The sequence below is a fragment of the Vulpes vulpes genome, chromosome 13 (assembly GCF_048418805.1).
Source record: "Vulpes vulpes isolate BD-2025 chromosome 13, VulVul3, whole genome shotgun sequence".
Lineage (NCBI taxonomy): Eukaryota > Metazoa > Chordata > Mammalia > Carnivora > Canidae > Vulpes > Vulpes vulpes.
The window spans coordinates 7,712,315-7,732,070 of NC_132792.1; the positions used below are offsets into that span (position 1 = coordinate 7,712,315).

Genomic DNA, 19,756 nt, shown 5'->3' on the forward strand with positions numbered 1-19,756 from the left:
CTCCACACAGGTGCACACAGGTCTAAGGCTGTGTTTGGGGCCAGAATGCACTAAACTGTGGTGGGGATGGAATTTCCTTACCCACTTTTTGTCCACCTTGAGGCAACAGAACCCTGTGGCTTCTAGCCTGGAAAAGGTGAGTCTTCACCTTATCCTTGGTGTTTGCTCACTTTGACACCATTCAATCCAATGGAATTCAGTTCACTTCTGCACTCGAAAAGTTGAGCATCTGGTAGATTCAGAAAGTCACCAACCGACATCTACAGACTGATGTGCAAATGTTTGTAAATCGCCACAGAGAAAGTTGTGAGACCTTGGGGGGCAACTGCCAGGTTTCCACAGGCATGCACAGAGGACATGGGAGTGGAAGGAATGGCACTGCCCTCTCTCTTATCTTCCCCATTTCCACATCCACACTCAGCTCCTCCTACTTCCCGAGTTGGTCAAGGGCACTCACTTCTCTCGGAGCCATCCTCCTCCCTGGCATCAACCTCCACATCCAACCAGCCTGTTTCCCAAACTGGTCTCAAACATACCCCGTCTGTGGGACCCTCCCTCTTGGCTTATCATAGTCTTTCATTGGTTCCCTAGACTCCTTCCCACCCCCCAGCCACACAGCACCAGGGTATCCTTCCCGAAAGGCAATTCTACCCCCAGTCTTGTGACAGCTACCACACATTTCAGAATTCACTTCTCTGGGACTTCGTTCTTGGCAGCATGAGTGACCATGTGTCGTCTCCAAGGGGCTTGTCTTTGCAGGCTTCCAGGCTTCGGCATCACTGCCCAGATTTCCCCTCTCTGCCTCGAACTCTCACCCTCTTCCAACTGGTTAGCCTCTACTCATTCTTTAAAAATCAGAGTCAGCATCATCTCCTACTAGACAGCCCCCACGAACCCTCTGGCTGGGTTACATGCTCCTCCTCTGCATTTGTAGAGCACTCAACAAACACCTGGATCTCTAATCTCACACTTGACTGTCACTGTCCATTGACTGTACTAGAGCTTTCCAAGGTTGGGAACGGGCCCTGTTCCTCTCTATATCACCCACACCTGACATCATCCCTGCTGCAGAACTGCTGTTTGTACGTTAATAAACTCAAGGAGGGATAGATGAGGAAAACAATGTAATCAATGATACTCAGAGCCCACCGAGCAAACACAGAGCATTATCTTCCCAAGCACAGGAAGGCTGGACTTTCCTAACGCAGACTTCCAGCCCTTCACTCCATTCCCCAAAACTTTCCAGGCTCAATTTTGTTGATTGAGACGGGGCGCATAGAACTGGAGCAAACGTGATTCCTCCTCTTCCCTGTGAAGCAATATTTTAGGGGAAAACAGTTTTGACTGTCCAGATATTTGTTCCATTCCTTCCGTGACAGTTGAGTTAGAATATCCCTGTGACACAAACAGGCCTCCACACTCTGACTCATCACCTCTCTCTCCATAATCAAGGCAACAGGGACATATACACATTTAGAAGTTTTGGGGTTTGGCATGGAGCCTTGATTCAGAGGGTTGGTGGGTGTTGTGTGGTCTTGATTTACTTCGGAACACTTCCGTAGAGAGGTCATGTGCTGTGTCTGGGGCGGTTAGTTTGCGTCTACTGCCTAGGAGTGGACAGCATCCCAAACTAGAAAGCCCGGGTTTCAGAGTCCACCTCATATTCCTTTCCCTTCCTAAATAAACTGCATTCCTAAATCCTTGTCTCAGGCTCTGCTTAGTGCAAAGCACATGACAACTATTGTAAATAACTATAACAGGGTCATCCTATTTGTAGCTGCCCAATGGATGGTCTGCTCCAAATGCATCTGGTGACGGTGGGCATCCCAGAGACATGGGAAATTTCTCCACCTAGCCCTCAGCACCCTGAGACAATGGCCCTCACTGATACAAAACAGACTCCTACGCAGGCAACGGATGCCAGCTATCAGCCTGAGTCTCACCACTGCCCAAAGCATGAAGCCTTTGGGATCCATAATAAACCCAGCAGTGTTCTTCCAAGGCCTGTTTTTCCTGTCAAATGTTAAGTCCCTATGGGCATTAAGGGACATTTAATCTGCCTATTTTGCATTCATTTGCACTTCAAGACATTCTCAGAAAGAAGGCATAAGCAGTTCCAGAGCCTTCTAAGCCTTTTCCCTTAGAAATGGGAAGATGGATCCAGCCAGCACCAAATAGTTGAAACACCCAGAGATGCCCATTGGCAATTTGGGAGATGCAGACTTTGGGTGGATTCCTCTCTTGGGAGAAGTGTCTAAACAGAAATCCAATGATGGGAAAAAGAAACCTCACAACCACGAAAAGCACTGGGCCTTCCTATTGGATAAAAGGGCCTCCAGGTAATTTGTAGGGTTGGTTGTTTGTGGTTATATTTGTTTGTTGTAAACTGATATTTGGTTGGCTTAAAAAATGAGGAGAAATGTACTGAAAGGGCATTTTGAGTTCCGCGAACCTTGGTCAGTCCACTCAGGCAGAAAAATGAAGCACTACCTTTGAGTTCCTGGGGCACAGAGACCACTCTGCCCACTTGGACCCCAGTGTGGGCCCAGCACCCACACCCAGCAGGCTCTCAGGATGAGTGATGGATGCACGAGCCCAGCAAATCCCTCCTCTACAGCTGTTCCTGCTCACCTCCACAGCCCACACCTGCCCTTCCCACTTTCCCTGGGGCTTTCTGTCCCCTTCTCCCCACAGCACTTTAAAATCCTTGAAATCCTTGAAGTAGAATATGTGGTCTCTGACATGAACTACCCCATGTCTGGAGTAGAGCAAGGGAGGGGTGTCCACTACTGGACTCCTTAACTTGCTAGGACAACACAAGCAGGTGGCACCATGGGGTGGTGTGGGAGACAGCTTTCACCGACGGCTCTGGCCTCTGACGCCTAAGGTCTAGGATCCCAGCTATGGCCTTCATGCAAAGGCAGCTCCTCTAGGTAGGACATGCCACAGCTCAGAACTGTGCTCTCATGGGTAAAACTGTGAGTAACCAGCTGCCTCGCTCAAGTACCAAAGGACCAGGGTGCTGAGCGGGGTCAAAGTGCTTTGTACAATGCAACATGGGTACTGATGTGCTTCCTGTTTGAATTTAGTGTACTCTGTTGGGCTGCAATATCCTGCAAATGGCAAGCGAGTCACTTACACTTTATACATAAATCCTAATTCTCCATTAGCCAGGCCACCTGTTAGACCAGACTCTCAGAGGACCCGTGAGCTGGTCAATGAAAGCAGATGCCCAGACTGGAAATCCTACAAGGTGCCTCTGTGGGATGTGCCATCAAGGAAGCAGGGACTTGAAGTTCAGAAACGGTTCCTTAAACTACAGCCCGTAGAGCATGTTAGTGCTTCATTCTCTAATACACAAAAAAGTGGAAACTACATCTGAAACTAATGATGTACTATTATATGTTGGGTAATCAAATTTATTTTTATTTTTATTTTTATTTTTTTTATTATTTATTTTTGATAGTCATACAGAGAGAGAGAGAGAGGCAGAGACACAGGCAGAGGGAGAAGCAGGCTCCATGCACCGGGAGCCTGACGTGGGATTCGATCCCGGGTCTCCAGGATCGCGCCCTGGGCCAAAGGCAGGCGCCAAACCGCTGCGCCACCCAGGGATCCCGGGTAATCAAATTTAAATTAAAAAAACAAGTGAGCCCCCATTTTATAGATGGAGACCCTGAGGCTCAGAGAGGTTAAGTGCTTTGAGCAAGGCCACAGAGCTAGCAGAGAAAAGCAGAATCCGTCTCCAGGATTTTCAATGCAGGCCATTGCTCCATAATCTCTACTATCTACTGAGAGTGCCCACCTTGTTCCGGGCACTACTCCCAGTGCTTCACCACACATTCCTCCTTCAATCCTTCTAACCTCCCAAGGAGCCAAAGTCATCATTATCTGCATTTCATAACCAGGAAGGCCAAGGCCCAGAAAGGTCATATAAGGAGTAAGCATTTAAAATGGAATTTGAATCCCAGGGTCTGATTCCAGAATCTGCATTTTCATGAGCATCTAACCAATGGCTAAATGGGAAGGCAGAGGCTGGGACAGAGTTCTTTGTTATTGTCCCCAGATCCTTCCTTTGTGCTTCAATCAGCTCTGTGGCCTCCCCTGCAGCTATCTGAATCCATGGAATCCTCACTCTCTCCCTCTATCAATATCTGTTGTTAGAAAAGGGAATCTATCAGCTACTCACATTTTAGTAAGAATTTAAACCATGTTTCTTTCCCAGGGACTCATTATACTCGAGGAGTGACCTATAACTGTGGCAGGGAGCATTTGTGCTCTATTGTTCTCAATTGGAGAGGGTGTCCTGGTCAGTCTGCATCTAAGGCAACTCCCAGTTTGGAGCATCATGGATATACCTCAGAGTGCCTAAAATCCCCATCAAGGGGTACCCTTCTGTGGAGCCTGGTGGCTCAGTCAGTTAAGCATCTGCCTTCGGCTCAGGTCATGATCCCAGTGACCTGAGATCAAGCCCCACATTAGGCTTCCTGCTGGGTAGGGAGTCTTCTTCCCCCCTGCTCCTACCCTCTTATCATGCACGCACTCTCTCTCGCACGTACACATGCTCTATCTCACATAAATAAATAAAATATTTTTAAAAACAAAGCAAAAGGTACCCTTCTTAAAGCTTTGCCTAATACCCTAAAATACACACATACCCACAGGGCATTGAAAGAAACCAAAAACTTCAAAAGTCATTTGGTAATCACTCCTTCTCAGGGAGGCCAGACAAGGACACATTCTTTACTTCTTGGGCACCTACCAAGCACATGCTCCATGTTAAGCAATTTACTCTGGATTTATTGCCCATGAATATATCACACATCTTTCTGCAAACGCTTGTTTGCTCACCCTGGGCTACCTCTCAGAGTAATGGATACCATATGTTTACTATCCATCATATAAATAAGCAATTTGATTTTATTTACCCCCAAAAAAACTAAGCCTCATGGAATCCCACCTAATTAGGCAATATATATATATATTTTTTTTTTGGTCCAGGCTTTGGTAAATATTCATTCCACAGATATTATGTATATTCTCTATGCCAGGTTTCATGCTGGATGGTGTGAAGCTAGAAATTCTAAATATACGGTCTAGTTCTTAAAAATAACAAAAGACAATGACAAAATTTTGAAAACGATAATAATATTACCTAACAGTAATTCTATGTGTCAGACCCCCTACGAAGTTCGTCTCAGACCTATTACCTGTAAGTGCCAATAGCAAGAAGCAGGTAAGAACGTCAGCTTTGGAATCATACTACCTGGTTTCCAGTCCCAGGCTTTCTACCTAGAAGCTCTGAGCCCTTGAGAAGACTTTATTTATCCATGTACCTCAGTGTCTTCAGCTGTAAAATGGGGAGAATTAATAACAGTGCCTCCCTCCAAGGAAGCATTGTGGCGGGGCAGAGGGGGCGGTATGTGAGTTAGCAGCGGCGGGGGCCTAAGGGTAGTGGGTGGCTCATAGCCAGTGTGGTGGAGAACACATCTATGATACTTTCCACTATCTCCTCCCACCTCACCACAGCCCTGGGAGACAGGTCCTCCCACTAAGCCTTTTTGTAGACAAGCAATTAGGCCTGAAGATATTTCCTGACCTGCTCCAGGTCACACAAATGGTGTCCAAAATGGGGATTCTACACCACAGGCAAACTACCAGCTGGCAGGTTAGAGCAGCAGGCAGGCAAAGGCATGCTCTCAGGGCAGTGCCCTCCACACCGCCCAACAGAGGAATTTTCAGGAATTCGTGTGAAGTTTTTCACTGGAGGAAGCATTGAACTCTGCAGGGTAGTCAGGGAGGGCCCTTGGAGGTGACATTGAGCTCTCTGCCATTACAAACCTGAGAGTTGCCTTACACTGAGAAGCAGGCCCTGTAAACTTCTCCTAGTGGCTTCCAGCTCTTGAAGGACCAACGTCTTCGAGAGATGGAAGCCTCCAAGGGCTCTTTGAACTTCCCTTAGTCCTCCCCTGTGTCCTGTCAGGCTGCCACCTGCAATGCTTTCACCCCTCCCAAAGCAGAGGCTGGGTTGGAACCACATGCTGGCAGAAAAACAGAGAGGAGGTGAGATGGAGCCGGGCTTCGGCCAGCCTCACAGAGGAACCGGGAGTCAGGGATCTCCTGGGCCCTGTTCTCACCATAAACTCTGACATTTCAGGTTGGAAGGTGGAAGGAAACTTCCAGGCCACCTAGCTGATGCTTCTCAAACTTCCCAAACTCAGCAGACACAGCACTACCCAGACAGCTGGCTAGGACAGATTCCTGGGGCCACCTTGGGGGTCTGGGGTGGAACCCGAGAATCTGTATTTCTAATGAGCTTCCGGTGATGCTGAGCCCGCTGGTCCTGACCACACTAAGTCGTGCTGGTGTGGTCGGTCCCCAGTTCAGGACACTTCCCCCATGGAGCCCTGATGCAAAGGCAGGGCTGGAGGAGGCAGAGAGGAGATGTGACGGGCCACCATGGGGCCTCAGGCACCGACGCCCATCCCTATAAAACGAGGGGATAGGCAGATGATCTTGGGGTGACTTCTAGATCGAATGCACATAAGTTTGTGGGAAATGTTGGAAGAGCTTCTGAAAGGAGGAGGAGGAGGATGGAACAAGCTGAATAGTTATTTGCATCAACGGACCCTACGTGGTGGGGCTCACAGCCTCTTGCACCCCCATAATTAGGACGGGCAGTGCAGCTGGTATCATCAGCAACAGCCTACCTGCCCGGCTGCAAGCTCCCTCCAGCCTTGGGAGAGCTGCTGAGAAGCTCTGGTTGGGTTTTATGTAGCACCTTTGATACCATTATTTTTTTCAGAAGTATAACCTTCTCAGGGTACAAAGGGGGCTCACAGGAGAAGACCCCACTGGTGAGGAAAATTCATTTTTTTTGCATTTAAATTAAATTAGCCAACATACAGTACATCATTAGTTTCAGATGTAATTTTCAAGAACCCTTCGGTTGCGTAGAACACCCAGGGCTCACCATTTTGAAAGAAGTCAGGCGGCAGGCAGAGACTTACCCCCGAACTCCTGGCCTCCCAGACGCAACGTCGCCTGGCGGCTCCCCTGGTCATATGTCACACCAGGACAGGTGGCATTAGCCTGGGCTTCAGTGGGGTCCTTCCAGTCTTTGACATGGCAAAGTAGGACGTCGGGGGAGCTCAGCAACCCACAGATGATGGGCCCTGCAGAGTCACGAGAGGGAGGAGAGGGTGATGTGATGAAGAACAAGTAGGGCCCTTCTAGGGACCCACGTGGGTGCCCTGAGGGGCTTGGAGGGTGGGAACAGGTAACAACCCCACAGGAGCACACAGGGATGGAGCCTGGAACTCAGGAGCCTGGTTTTCAATTGGGTTCCTCTTGCCTGATAGCCCTGCACGTGTCATAGTGGCCAATTTGCAAAGGGAAGGCCACCCCCTTGCCTGCCCTGTTGAACCTCCTGCATTAAAGCTCTTCTTGATGGGTCACCAGCCATGACATCTTCAACAGCACCTGGGGTCTTAGTGTCAGAATCCTCTGGCCTCACTCTCTATCCACTACCCCACAGAGGGATCGTTTTGAGGCTTCTAGCACATAAACAGCAGCTTCTCTCCTCCCCCCCCTTTCTCATGCACACATGTACATGCACACCAACTTTGAAGGGGCTCAGAAAGGAGTACTCAGATTCCAAGTAAGGCTCTGTGAAAAACCACAAGCTCCGCAGCAATGGCCCAAGCTTCCCTATTAGGAAGTGAGCTCCTCGTCTCTGGATGCATTCAAGCAGAGGCTGTGTGCCCCCCACCCCAGGCCTGGGATGTGCAGAGAGAAATCTATAACTAGGGGAGGCACTAGACTATTTGTCTTGAATACATATCCTAAGTTTGGATACATGTCCCAACTGTTAAAAAGCTGCCCTGAAGTTACAGCTTTGCTTGGTGTCAGGAAGACCCAGCCCGAGCTTACAGCACTGGGCAGTGGTTTCAGGGAGGGAAGGCAGGTAACTCGGATGCTTCAGGGTCTGTAACGTGCCAGTCACTATGGTAAGTGCTTGAAGTATGTTAATCCCCTTGCAGATATTATTATTTCTGTTTTACTAGTGGGGAAACGGATTCTCAGATAAGTTAATTACCCATATTTACTGAGATCTAGAAATTAGGTCATTTATATAAGGTCGATAAATAATCCCATTACGTAGTATTGTAGATTCCCCAGAATCTGAACACCACTAAGTAGTATTTTTACTCAGATTTTCCATTTCAATAAATAATCTCATTCGGTAGTATAGTTGTTCAGATTCTCCAGAAAAAAAATAGGAAATCTGCCACCCATAACCCCTTCCCTTCTTTATCCTAATTTGTGCCCACGCCCAGACAGTTTCTTTTTTTCTTTTTTTTTTTTTTTAAGATTTTATTTATTCATGAGAGACACAGATGGAGAGATAAGCAGAGACACAGGCAGAGGGAGAAGCAGGCTCCATGCAGGGAGCCCGACGTGGGACTCGATCCCGGGACCCCAGGATCACGCCCTGGGTTGAAAGCAGCATAAACCGCTGTGCCACAAGGGCTCCCCCATAGAGAGAGTTTCAAACTCATCTCTCACCAAAATTTCCCCAAAGTAGATGACTCAGATGTCTGGCTTATAAATCTGACATTTTGTCCTTCTCCCTCCCACTGGCCACTTTTAACCTCCAGGTGATAAAATATATATATATATGTATTAGCAGCAGCAACAGCAGCAGCAGCAGCATCTCTGTGTAAAAAGTGACCTTACAGATCCTCCGAGTGCTGGTTCTCAAACCAGCAGCTTGGACTGATTCGATCAACAACACGGGGAGGGCTTTAAAAATGCTCGCTCCTCGGCACCGACCACGGAGCTTCTGACTCAGTGGGTCGTAGGGCTGGGACGTGGTGACATGCGGGAGTTGGCCTTTATCAACAGCACCACAGTCCTGGTGCACACAGCTGGATTCCAGATTCCCGGACCTGGTGAGACCACTTCGTTTCATAATAAGGAAGCAGAAAAGGAGAAAGGCTTTCCTAGGGGAGATGGGAGGAGTGGCCAGCAGGCAGCGAGGGCCTGGTGGGGGGGGCTACCCCCTGCCCCCTACCCGGCTGAGCCTCAGCACCAGAGTAGCAGGGGCACCCGCTGAGAGCCCAGGGGAAGCCTGCCAGCCTCGGTCACACTCTCAGGTGCCGAGGGGCCACCCAAGTCCCTCTGAACCTCACAAAAACGTAGGTCCGGGAGCCTCCAGAAGTGTCCTTAATAATCAGTAGAGACAAAGCCACTTAGGAGTTGAAGGTTGGTGAAGGCAGAGCAGGGAGGGGAAGGGAGGGGGGAATCTGCCAGAAAGTTAAATGACTTTCCAGACCCTGGTAAAAGGACCCAGCAGGAGTCTGTTCCTGGTCGGCGGCGGCGGATCTGGCCAAAGCTTGCTGGTTCCAAGCCCCGGGAAGACAAGCCTGGGAAAAACATCTGCCTGGTGTTTTAGGTGCGTCTCCAAGAGACCTTCAGTTTGTGAGGTGGTCGGTCAGCGCAACACAATTCACGGGTCGCAGGTTACACTTGGAGGGAAACGCCAGCGAGCTGCTAGCCAGGCACGTCATGGAAAGAAAAGGGATTTCGTGGGCTCCCCGTGTTCCATGGAACAAAATAATTCCTCCATATATGATTTTAAGGAAAACGAAATCAACCTTCCAGCTTGAAAAACCATATGGTTTGGTGAGTAATAGAGCACTTGGGGGGATCGTGGTGGCCTCACAAAAGGCATCCTGGATCCGAACCACCGCATTTCACACACGTATGTGTGTTTACATGGATGTGCATGGGTACGTGTGTGTATATCTCTATATATACGTATTTTTTCACCTATCTAAACACTAACATCGATGCACAGCTTATAATCACAGAGCGTGAAATCTAAAAGGAATTTTAGGATTCAGCTCAGTCCTGGAGGGCACGTGGTGTGATGAGCACGGGGTGTTACATGCAACTGATAAATTATTGAGCTCTACATCTGAAACTAATGATGTACTCTAAGTTGGCTAAATGAATTTAAATAAAAAAAAAAAAAAGCAAGAGATGCTGGGGTGGCTCAGCCGTTGAGCGCCTGCCTTTGGCTCAGGTTGTGATTCTGGAGTCCTGGGATCGAGTCCCGCGTCGGGCTCCCTGCATGGAGCCTGCTTCTACCTCTGCCTGTGTCTCTGCCTCTCTCTCTGTCTCTCTTGAATAAATAAATAAAATATTTAAGTAAATAAAATAAAAATACACAGGAATTAACTCAGTCCAGCGCAGACTCCTGCCCCACCCCTCCAACAAACACACTCTCTTGCAGCCCCACCCCCTTTCAGTAAACACCTTGTTTGTGCTCTGAGCAGCATCAAATCTATTGACAAACTTCCTTCCTCTTTCCACGATGGACCTCCCTCCCCTCGCCGGCTCCTTCCAGCTGCCTGGCCGCTGGTTCTTCGCTAGTTTTCTGTCTTCCTCCCATTATGTAGGTGCTCACCAGAGATTGCCCGCTTCCCCCTACCTTCTCACCCTGAACCCTCTTCCTAGGAAATCCCACCCAGACATGCAGCCCTGATACCACCTGAACACCAGGAATTCATGCATTTCTATCTCCCGCCTGGACCCCGCCTCTGAGCTCTAGACCTTGGTACCCAAAAGCTTAATCCACATCTTGTGAATGTCTTAAAGGCACTGCACGCTTAGCACACTGTAAATGGGCCCATGACCCTCCCAAATCCTCCTCTCCCATCACCAAATTTGGCATCTGGTATCTTCCATTATTTGCCACACAGGCAAGCTGTCCAACCAGGTGAACTAGTGGATCACCAAGAATGGTCTTGGACACCTCCTCCTTCTCCACTCCTCATATCCATGGAGTCCTGTGGGTTTTCTCTGCTAAGGATACCTTAAATCTGACCCTTCATCTCCATTTCTACCACTGTCACCCTGCCCACGCTACCCACCCCCTCACCTGGACTGTGGGCGTAGCTCCTAACTGAACCCCACATCTACTCCAACTCCCTAACTGTTACCTTCTGCACACTCAAGCCACAGCTTGATCGTGGCATTCCCTCACTTAAAACTTTCAATAGCTTCCCACGATGCTTTGAATGAAAACCACCTTTGTGAGACATGCAGGGCTGCAGAAGCTCAGTGGTCACCTCATGCCCGCACCTCCCCACGCCGTCCCCACATTGTGAATCCTGGCTTCAGTGACCCTGCTCGTTCCTTTGTCAGACCATGAGTCCTGGTACCAGAAGGCCCTGGTCCTCACTGTCCCAGGCATTACCTCCTTGGAGCTGGGCAAGGATGAAGCCGTCACAGCATGAATCACGGTCACAGGCCAGCAGACAGAAGAGATGAGCCCCAGTCAGATCGGCTCCTGAGGCTGGGAACACGACGGGCTGGTACAGACCAGAGAGTGTGTTTTGGAAACCTGTTTGCTCAAAGCTCTTCTGACTTGTGGTGGTAAATTCTTGGCCTGGAGGAAAAGGCAGAAAAATTTTTTTTTAAAAATCCAAAAACCTTGCAGAGTTGACCGCAGTTTACTGGTCATATGATAGTGGACCCTCTGGTTGAGCGAAGGGCAGTGTGAAGTCCAAGATGAGACCCTCGCCGCACCATGAAACTTCTGGATCACCCATGCATGAAGAGTATGGAGCTCAGCAGGCCCATGGCCCCAAACCTGCAGACCTAGATAGACCCTCATCACAACTTTGAAGCACTGAAGGGGGTGTGTGGAGAGGTGACACGTACAAATATTTTTATTATTACCAGCAAACATTTCTTGTGCTCTACCTGTATACAAAGACATGGTGACTCATGCTCTGCCTATATGACCTCATTTCGTTTTCACTGCCCTGTGAGTTAGGTCCAGCCTACTCTGCTACCGACGTTTGTTCCTGTGGTTCAAACTCATGGTGGGAGACCCCGCAGGGTGGCTCAGCGGTTGAGTGTCTGCCTTCAGCTCAGGTCGTGACCCCAGGGTCCTCGGATGGAGTCTCACATTGGGCTCCTTGCAGGGAGCCTGCTTCGCCCTCTGCTTGTGTCCCTGCCTCTCTCTGTGTGTGTCTCTCATGAATAAATAAATAAATAAAATCTTGAAAAAGAACTCGTGGTGGGCAGGAAGCTTTGCTGCTGTAACGCTGAGGCCACACGGGTCCATCTACAGTTTTTCCAGCATGTCACTGCCTTGTGGCATCAACAACAGGTGACTGCAGCATGCACAAACAGCGGAGCGCGGGCAAGCCACAGGAAGCGCGGGACCGTACACAATGCCCTTCGGCCCACGTTCTTCCCCCTGCCCCAGACTGGCCACCTTCTTTGTCTTCAAGGTGGCACTTGCGATTTTCCCCTGCCCAGTTCAGCAGACCCCACCCTTCCTGCCTCCCTCCCACATCAAGCTGTGTGACTCTTGTGCATTTACTGTAGCATCTCTTTGTGCTGGATTCAATCTATTTAAAAATTCTGCTAGCATTTTAAACAGGGTTGTGATCACGTCTGCCAGTCCTCTGGTTAAAAATGGCGAGGCTTGGGTTTCGCCTGTCCCTAACTCTACTTTTCCCATAAGCCCTGTTATTTTTAGAGCATCATTTTGCAAAGAGGAGATTTTTGCAGGGAGATATATATAGAGAGATAAATCTATAGCCAAAATGTCTATCCTATTATTACGCCCATATCCCACGTGAGGAAAGAGAGTGAACACAGCTGATGGGGGGCAGAAAGGGATGCGGAGTCTGTGCTCTTTGCCACCCTGAGTCTGACCCCTCCACCCAGCTGTTCACCAGGGATTAACCCACACTTTCTCCTAGAAATTGTGGAGAGGCTTAAAATGTGGAACCCAAGCTGCAGAATGAGACAGGCTTGAGTGCAAATCCCTGAAGCATTCCAGAGCCTCAACTTCTCCATCTGTTCAATGGGGACAATAAAGTGTAGGCCTCATAGACACTGAGTAGATGAAAAGATAGTCCATACATTCAGAGGCTGAACAATGAGCCTGGCACTTAGTGATGCTCAGCAGACACTGTACAGTCTCCAGAAACTTCTCCTAGCAGGGGTTCCCACCACCCCCTCTGCCCGACTGCCCTGTCATGAACTCTGCCTGCAGAGCCCCAGCCCATCCTTCACCAAATCCAGCTTAATATCAAGGGTCTATCTCCCTGATTGATTTTTTACAGTTAGAATTCATTTCTCTCTCCCTAGATAGCAAGGCTCTATCATCTTTCACCCTGTCCTTAAGCTACTCAGGACAGTGTCTGCTTCCCCCACCAGCCTGAGAGTCCCCAGAGCCACTCGCCACCAGCCGACACTGTAGTAGTCGCCAGGCATATGTGACCATTTCAGTATCTGTTTCAGCTCACTGACGTTCGTGTTGCAGCAAGTGCTGGGTACCTGGGTGGCCGCTGGGTATCATTTTGGACAGCAAAGGTTTATAGAACGTTCCCATCACTGCAGAAAGTTCCACGGGACAGCCCTGGACTATAGGGCTCTCTCCCTCAGTAGCCCCTGGCAGCCTCCACATCGCTCGGCACGGAGAATCTCCTGCCCTGAGGCCCTGAGGTCTCAGTTCCAACATCCCCTCCTCTGAATCTCCTTCCCCGACCAACCGGCAGCAATGAATGTTCACCTTTTTTTCCCTCTTTAAATTGTGATAAAAATATATACAACACAAGATTTACCATTTTAACCCCGTTAAGTGGATAGTCCAATGGCATTTAACCCATTTGTGTTGTGGTGTAACCATCACTACCATCCATCTCTAGAATTTTTGCTTCATCCCAAAATAAAGCTCTGCACACCTGTCGAACCCCAGCTGTCCATCCCCTCCTAGCCCCCGCCCTCGTAACCCCTGTTCCACTTCCCATGGCCATGAATCTGACTGTTCCAGGAAGCCTACGTCCGTCTTCATCCCACTGTCCTGTTTCATTTCATCAAAGCACTTTGGACGCTCCAAAATGATCTTAATGCTGCATCGACGGCTGTATCAGTCAGCGATTATGTTTTGTCCCACAGCTACGTCCACAGGGCATACCACACCGCCGGACCTCAGTCAACATCTATGGGAAGTGCCAACGCTGAGCAGATCCGCACAGCGGTCATGGCCTAGATAATGGGGCAGGTCTGGGGGATACCTCAGAGCTCAAGGAGGTTGTGCCCTGATGTCCCTGGTTCCACCTTGATGGAGTGGCAAGATGCCTCCTCTTTCTAGTCCTCATCTGTGAAACGAGGGGGTTGGGCTAGCCCACCTGGAAGGAGCCTTTGAGCACTGTCTTCCTTTGAGTCTGAAAAATCACAGGGCTGCTGCTCCATGCTCCAGGCCACAGATTTTAAGTGGGTGTCAACAGGACGGTACCAGAAGATGGATCAAGGGGCCCTGTGTTCCAGGTCACTAAAGGTCAGGTGCATGAATGGATGCACTTGCCTACTTATACCAGGTGCCACTGATGTGGGATATACTCAAAAAATATTCTCAAAAACTGTGTATATTCCTCCTCACCTGTGACTGTTTGTCCCTACTTTATGGCATAAAAACTAAAGAAGTGGTTCCTGAGCAGAGATAGTGCTCGTAGGCGAGGAGGCAGGAGTCTGAACGTCCCTTCGCTGTTTGCTATCTTAGGATGCAGAATGACTGTCTCTGTGTATTTTCTGCTTGGGGGAAAAAAAAAAGCAAAACAAAACAAAACAAAAAAAGCAAAAAACAGGTCTGCCTTGATTTAGTTTGGCAGCAAGGAAGCTTCTCAATTTCCCTTGCAATCTTCTCCCAAGTATAAACTTTCAGGAGATGAGGACAAATAAGAACAAACATGAGAAAAAACTAGAGTTGTGTTTTTTTTTAATGTGGAAAAAAGGCCAAGGATTAGTTTTAAAGAACATTTTGGGACGGGTTGTTTGATTTTGGTTTTCCTGTTTTAGGGGAAAAAAAATCTCTATGCTCTGTTATCTTCTTTTTTTTAATAGATAAAAAAAAAATAATGATCATTGGAATAAACACTGGGGCAGGAATTCTCATCACGCTGACCCCAGATGAGAGAAATCCCAGCTCTGCTGGACTCCACTCTCCCATGGGAGTCCTCCCCTGAGACAGGATGGAGGGATTTGGGGACTTGAAGGTGCAGAGACAAAGAGCCACAGGCATTTGTCCCTGCCGTGGGCTGCGGACCGCTCCCAAGGTCAGCCGAGGCTCAGTGCTGGGCCGTGGCACTGTCTCCGCGAGCTGCCAGCTGTCCAGTAGCTGCTGGGATCCAGGCTGCCGGAGCCAGGGACCTGGGAGGCTGCATGCCTGCCACCACCCTCCATGCCAACCCCTAGGTCTCAAGTCTGCCTCCTGGGCTGCCTTCTGGTCCGCAGCCTTACCCCAGGTCACCAGGAGACATGTCGGCAAGGATGAAAAGGATCTCAGAAATCTCCTGCACCTGCTATTTACCCGATGCCGTGCACTGTTCTAAAAGCACAGACGTCCTCACTCCAGACCTCCCAATCTCCTTGGTTCACTTGCGACTCCTATTTTACTAGCAAGGACAGGGAAGCCCAGAGAACGTTGAGGGCCTTGACCAGATTGGGGTTGGCCCAGGCCGGCTGGCTCCAGCACCTCACCCTGAACCGGGGGAAGGAGGGCCAGGAGAGCAGAGGAGAGTCCCCGCTCTTGGGGAACCTAGCCGAGGCCCAGGGCTCACCCTCTGCAGGGCTGGCCCCTCTCTTGGCCCTGATGGAGAGATGGCAGGAGGCCAGCCGGAGGGCAGAGGAGGGCGGGCTTCCCTGTCTCCGCTCTGTGAAGCCATGCAGGGGAATTCAGGCACACTTAGGTTCAAACCCACCTCCCCCATTTATCAACAGCATGACCTTGCAAAAGTCTTCTAATCTCTCTGAGCCTCAGTTTCCTTATCTGTAAAACAGGGGCGAAGATCGGGATCATAGGATCTTGCCTTCCCCTGAGGATTTCTGTGAGGGTAGATGAAGGATGTTTGGGGGAATAAGCTGTAAATTGTGAGATAGGATAAACATCCTTGTTACTCAATGTGTGGGCCTGGGGCCAGCAGCTTTAGCATCCCCGAGAGGTTATTAGAAAGGCAGCATCTGGCCCAGCCCCGATGTACGGACTCAGCACCAGCATTTTTCAAGCTCCCTCCCCTCCCCCCCCCAGGTAATATGCATGCACAGTGCAGCTTCATGGAGGCTGGTGAGGGGCAAAGTGCCTGGAGGTTTGCACCCTTGTGAGAAGGTCTGATGACCCCCAGAGAGGCTGGAGAGCAAAGGGAGGGGAGTGCGAAGCTCCAGGAAGCAGCCCCAAACACCGGTCGGGTAGGTTAAGCCACTGCGGCCCCCAAGCATCCAGCTCCACCAACCTACCTTTCTTCAGATACACAGCCGGAGAGTCTTGAGCCCCACTCCTCACTGTCATTTGGCACCTGAGGCTTCCGAAGCCGGTGGCCTCTGAGTTCCCCAACGTGTCTTGATGCTGGAGGTGGAAAGAGGCTCATTACTATTACCTCACGATGGTCAATTCAATTCAACAGACATTTATCAAACTCTGATCGTGGCTGAGGCACTGGGGCAAGATTCCTGGCTGTGACTTTCTCCCAGTTTTGGAGCACACAGACATGTAAGCAGTGAATTCCAGCCCAGAGTGTCGGCTGCAAAGAACACAGCGGATTTGAGAGGAGGTAACTGTAGAAGAGGGAATGGTTGATTCTATGGAGAGGGGAGAGCAAGACCATTCTCCCAGGAAAAGTGAATCTGGGTGGGGTACTGACGTATGGGTAAGAGTTCGCCCATTGGAAATTTAAAAGGGGGGATTTTAAGCAAAGGCAACAGCAGAAGTGAAGCCAAGGAATTTGGTGGCGTTTTGAGGACTAGAGCCTGTGGTTCTCGGAGACAGTCAGTCCTGAGAGGTAGAGCGAGGGGGAGGACAGAGAGGCAGGGACAGCTCCTGGAAGTCCTTACAGGTGCAGCCTGTATCGGGTGAGGATCAAGGGAAGCTTCGTGGGCAGCCCAGGTGGCTCAGCGGTTTAGCGCCGCCTTCAGCCCAGGGCGTGATCCTGGAGACCCAGGATCGAGTCCCATGTCAGGCTCCCTGCAGGGAGCCTGCTTCTCCCTCTGCCTATGCCTGTGCCTCTCTCTCTCTCTTCTCTGTCTGTCTCTCATGATTCAATAAAATAAAATCTTTAAAAAAAAAAAAAAAAAAAAAAAAGGAAGATTCGTAAGGCAGGAAATGAGGCCAGACCTCCAAAGGCCTTGCCTTCCTTACTAATCTCCGATCTCTCTGACTCTTTCCAGCACTCCCAGTGCTTGGGGGCAGCAGGATAAGTCTGTTCTTATCCATTTGTGTTTTGTTCCCTGTGTCTCGCCTTCCCCTCAAGGTCGCCCAACCAGCAATCTTCAAAGGGTAGGGGCTAAAAGCAAAGCTATCTGAAGGCAACTGCTCTTCTTCCTTTTTAGAAGACCTGAGCTCAGTGCAGGGATGATGGCCTGGGAGGGGAGAAGGAAGGGCCTCTGGACGGGAGAGTCCTGCACTTCTGCATCTTTTTTTTTTTTTTTTTTTCAAAAGACATCAAACATGTGGGGTTGGGAGGGTGGTGGGAGAGGGAAAGAGAATCTTTTTTGTTTTTAAAGATTTTATTTTTATTTATTCACACAGACAGACACAGGCAGAGACACAGGCCGAGGGAGAAGCAGGCTCCCTGTGGGGAACCCGATGCGGGACTCGATCCCAGGACCCCGGGATCACGACCTGAGCTGAAGGCAGACACTCAACCTCTAAGCCACCCAGGTGTCCCAATGTTTAACTTTCTACATCTTTAAAATGAACCTTGTTCTTTTTAACAGCAGCATACCAATCCATTGTATGGAGGTACATAGTTTATTTCACATTTTCTTAAAAGATTTTATCTGTTTAGAGAAAGAAAAAGAGAGCATGAGAGAGAGGAGGGGCAGAGGGAAAGAGAGAGAGAGAGAAAGAGAGAGAGAGAGAGAGAATCTCAAGCAAACTCCCTGCTGGGCACAGGGCCCAACATGGGGCTCAAACTCATGACCATGAGATCATGACCTTAGCTGAAATCAAGAGTCAGACGCTCAACTAACTGAGCCACCCAGGCTCCCCTTTATTTCACATTTTTAAAGGACACGTAGCTGTGTTAGCTGTGTTTTGCAATATCACCAATACTGGTGGATTGCGTACCCATTGCACTTGCACCTGTGCAGAGGTGTGAGTGTGTGTTCACTGGCGACATCCCAGAAAGGGCATGGAAGGTGGGCCTCTGGATTTTAGGACCTGAGCCAGGGTCTGCAGGAGCTAGACAAGAGGTGGGATGGGGGTGTGTCTTGGACTGAATCCCAACCACATGCAGCTTCCTGACCTCAGACTCCTCATCTGTAACATCAAGGCTTGATTTCACAGGCTTCTGGTGAGGGTTCGAGAAGCTAACAGAAGACACACAGTAGTCAAGGCAATGTTAGCTCTGCAAGTTTAAAGTTTAAAGCTTCCTCCCTCTGCTTCTCCCTCTGCCTATGTCTCTGCCTCTGTATGTGTGTGTGTGTGTGTCTCATGAATAAATAAATAAAATCTTAAAAAGAAAAAAAAATTAAACATTATGTGAGAAAATCAGGGTAGAAAATAATATATTAGCATGTAAACAAACCAAAAAAAAAAATAATAAAAGATGCTTAACACTTAGAAGTTTTCCAGAAGTTTCCCTGAGAAACTGGAAGAGTAAAAATGAAGATTTTCATATGGTTAGGAGCTGGGAAGTTGGGACAACTGCTTTCCTCTGCATATTCTTCTGTCCTAATTCATGGTAACAGTGAAAATTGCCAGCTTTGACCTCCAGACCCAGCTATTCGTGTGGTTCAAACTAATATTTAACATTTTTCTTTTCAAGCTATAATCATATTTTACTTCTACCTTGGAAAGGAATGCCGGGGTCTGGGACTCAGAGAGACAGATGGTATTTAGGGCTCTGGACAATGTCCCATCATGCCCAGTGCCCACACTTCCTGGCGAGATAAGCTGGTGGGTACCAGACAGGAGTGCTCCTCATTGACATTCCCTCTGACTCACGTGTCAGGAAGCGATCCTTCTCAGATGGACACTCCTGCGGACAGCTGCGTCCTGAGCTATCCCCAGGCCACTGTGGTCCCCATTTCCCAAAGCCTGACATCCAGACATCCAGAGCATATCTGAGACAGAAGGGACGAGATGCAGAAACCCCACACAGCTGCCAGGACTCACCTGTGCAGAAGTCGTGCAAGCGATGCTGTCACTTGTCCAGCCATAGAAATCACAGGAGACCTCGGATCCCGCCGTGGACACCGCGAGGAAGCTGCAGGTCTCATCCAAAGCACAGTCTGCGAGCACCATGGGCCGGTCAGCACCTGTCTCTCTCAGGTGATTCTGAGGACAGATGGACACACCCCCCCACCTCCTGCCCCCAACACACCCAAGCACACACTCATCCCTAACATGGACAACGGTAATCTTCCTCGACTGTAGGGTTATGAGATAATCCTTGTAAACATACACACTCAATAAACAGTGGTTGCTATGACCTGTCTCTAGCCCGGCTGGCTAAGTGGATTATACTTGTGACACTTAGAGTCATTTATGTGGTAGGTGGAACATACATTAAAATATTAGATATTTTGCTTCTATAGATGTCACTTTAATAAAATAATCAATTTAATTTTTTAAAAAAATGTTCACAGACATGCTCTCCCAACCTGGACAAGTAAGTCTACAAGGAACCGACGGCCTTCATTTCTGCACCCTTACATTGGGTGCTGCATT

At 49.2% G+C, this 19,756-nt stretch overlaps 1 protein-coding gene across 1 annotated transcript in view; it reads right to left on the reverse strand.

Annotated features, from left to right (window-relative positions):
- TG (thyroglobulin) overlaps positions 1-19,756 on the reverse strand; it is a 245,642-nt gene that overhangs the window by 165,222 nt on the left and 60,664 nt on the right. The window contains exons 24-27 of the mRNA XM_025993474.2: positions 19,202-19,317; positions 16,324-16,432; positions 11,267-11,458; positions 7,011-7,175 (exon numbers count right to left, since the gene is read on the reverse strand). Of these exons, the coding sequence (XP_025849259.2) occupies positions 7,011-7,175; positions 11,267-11,458; positions 16,324-16,432; positions 19,202-19,317 (582 nt within the window). The remainder of the gene's footprint in view (positions 1-7,010; positions 7,176-11,266; positions 11,459-16,323; positions 16,433-19,201; positions 19,318-19,756) is intronic.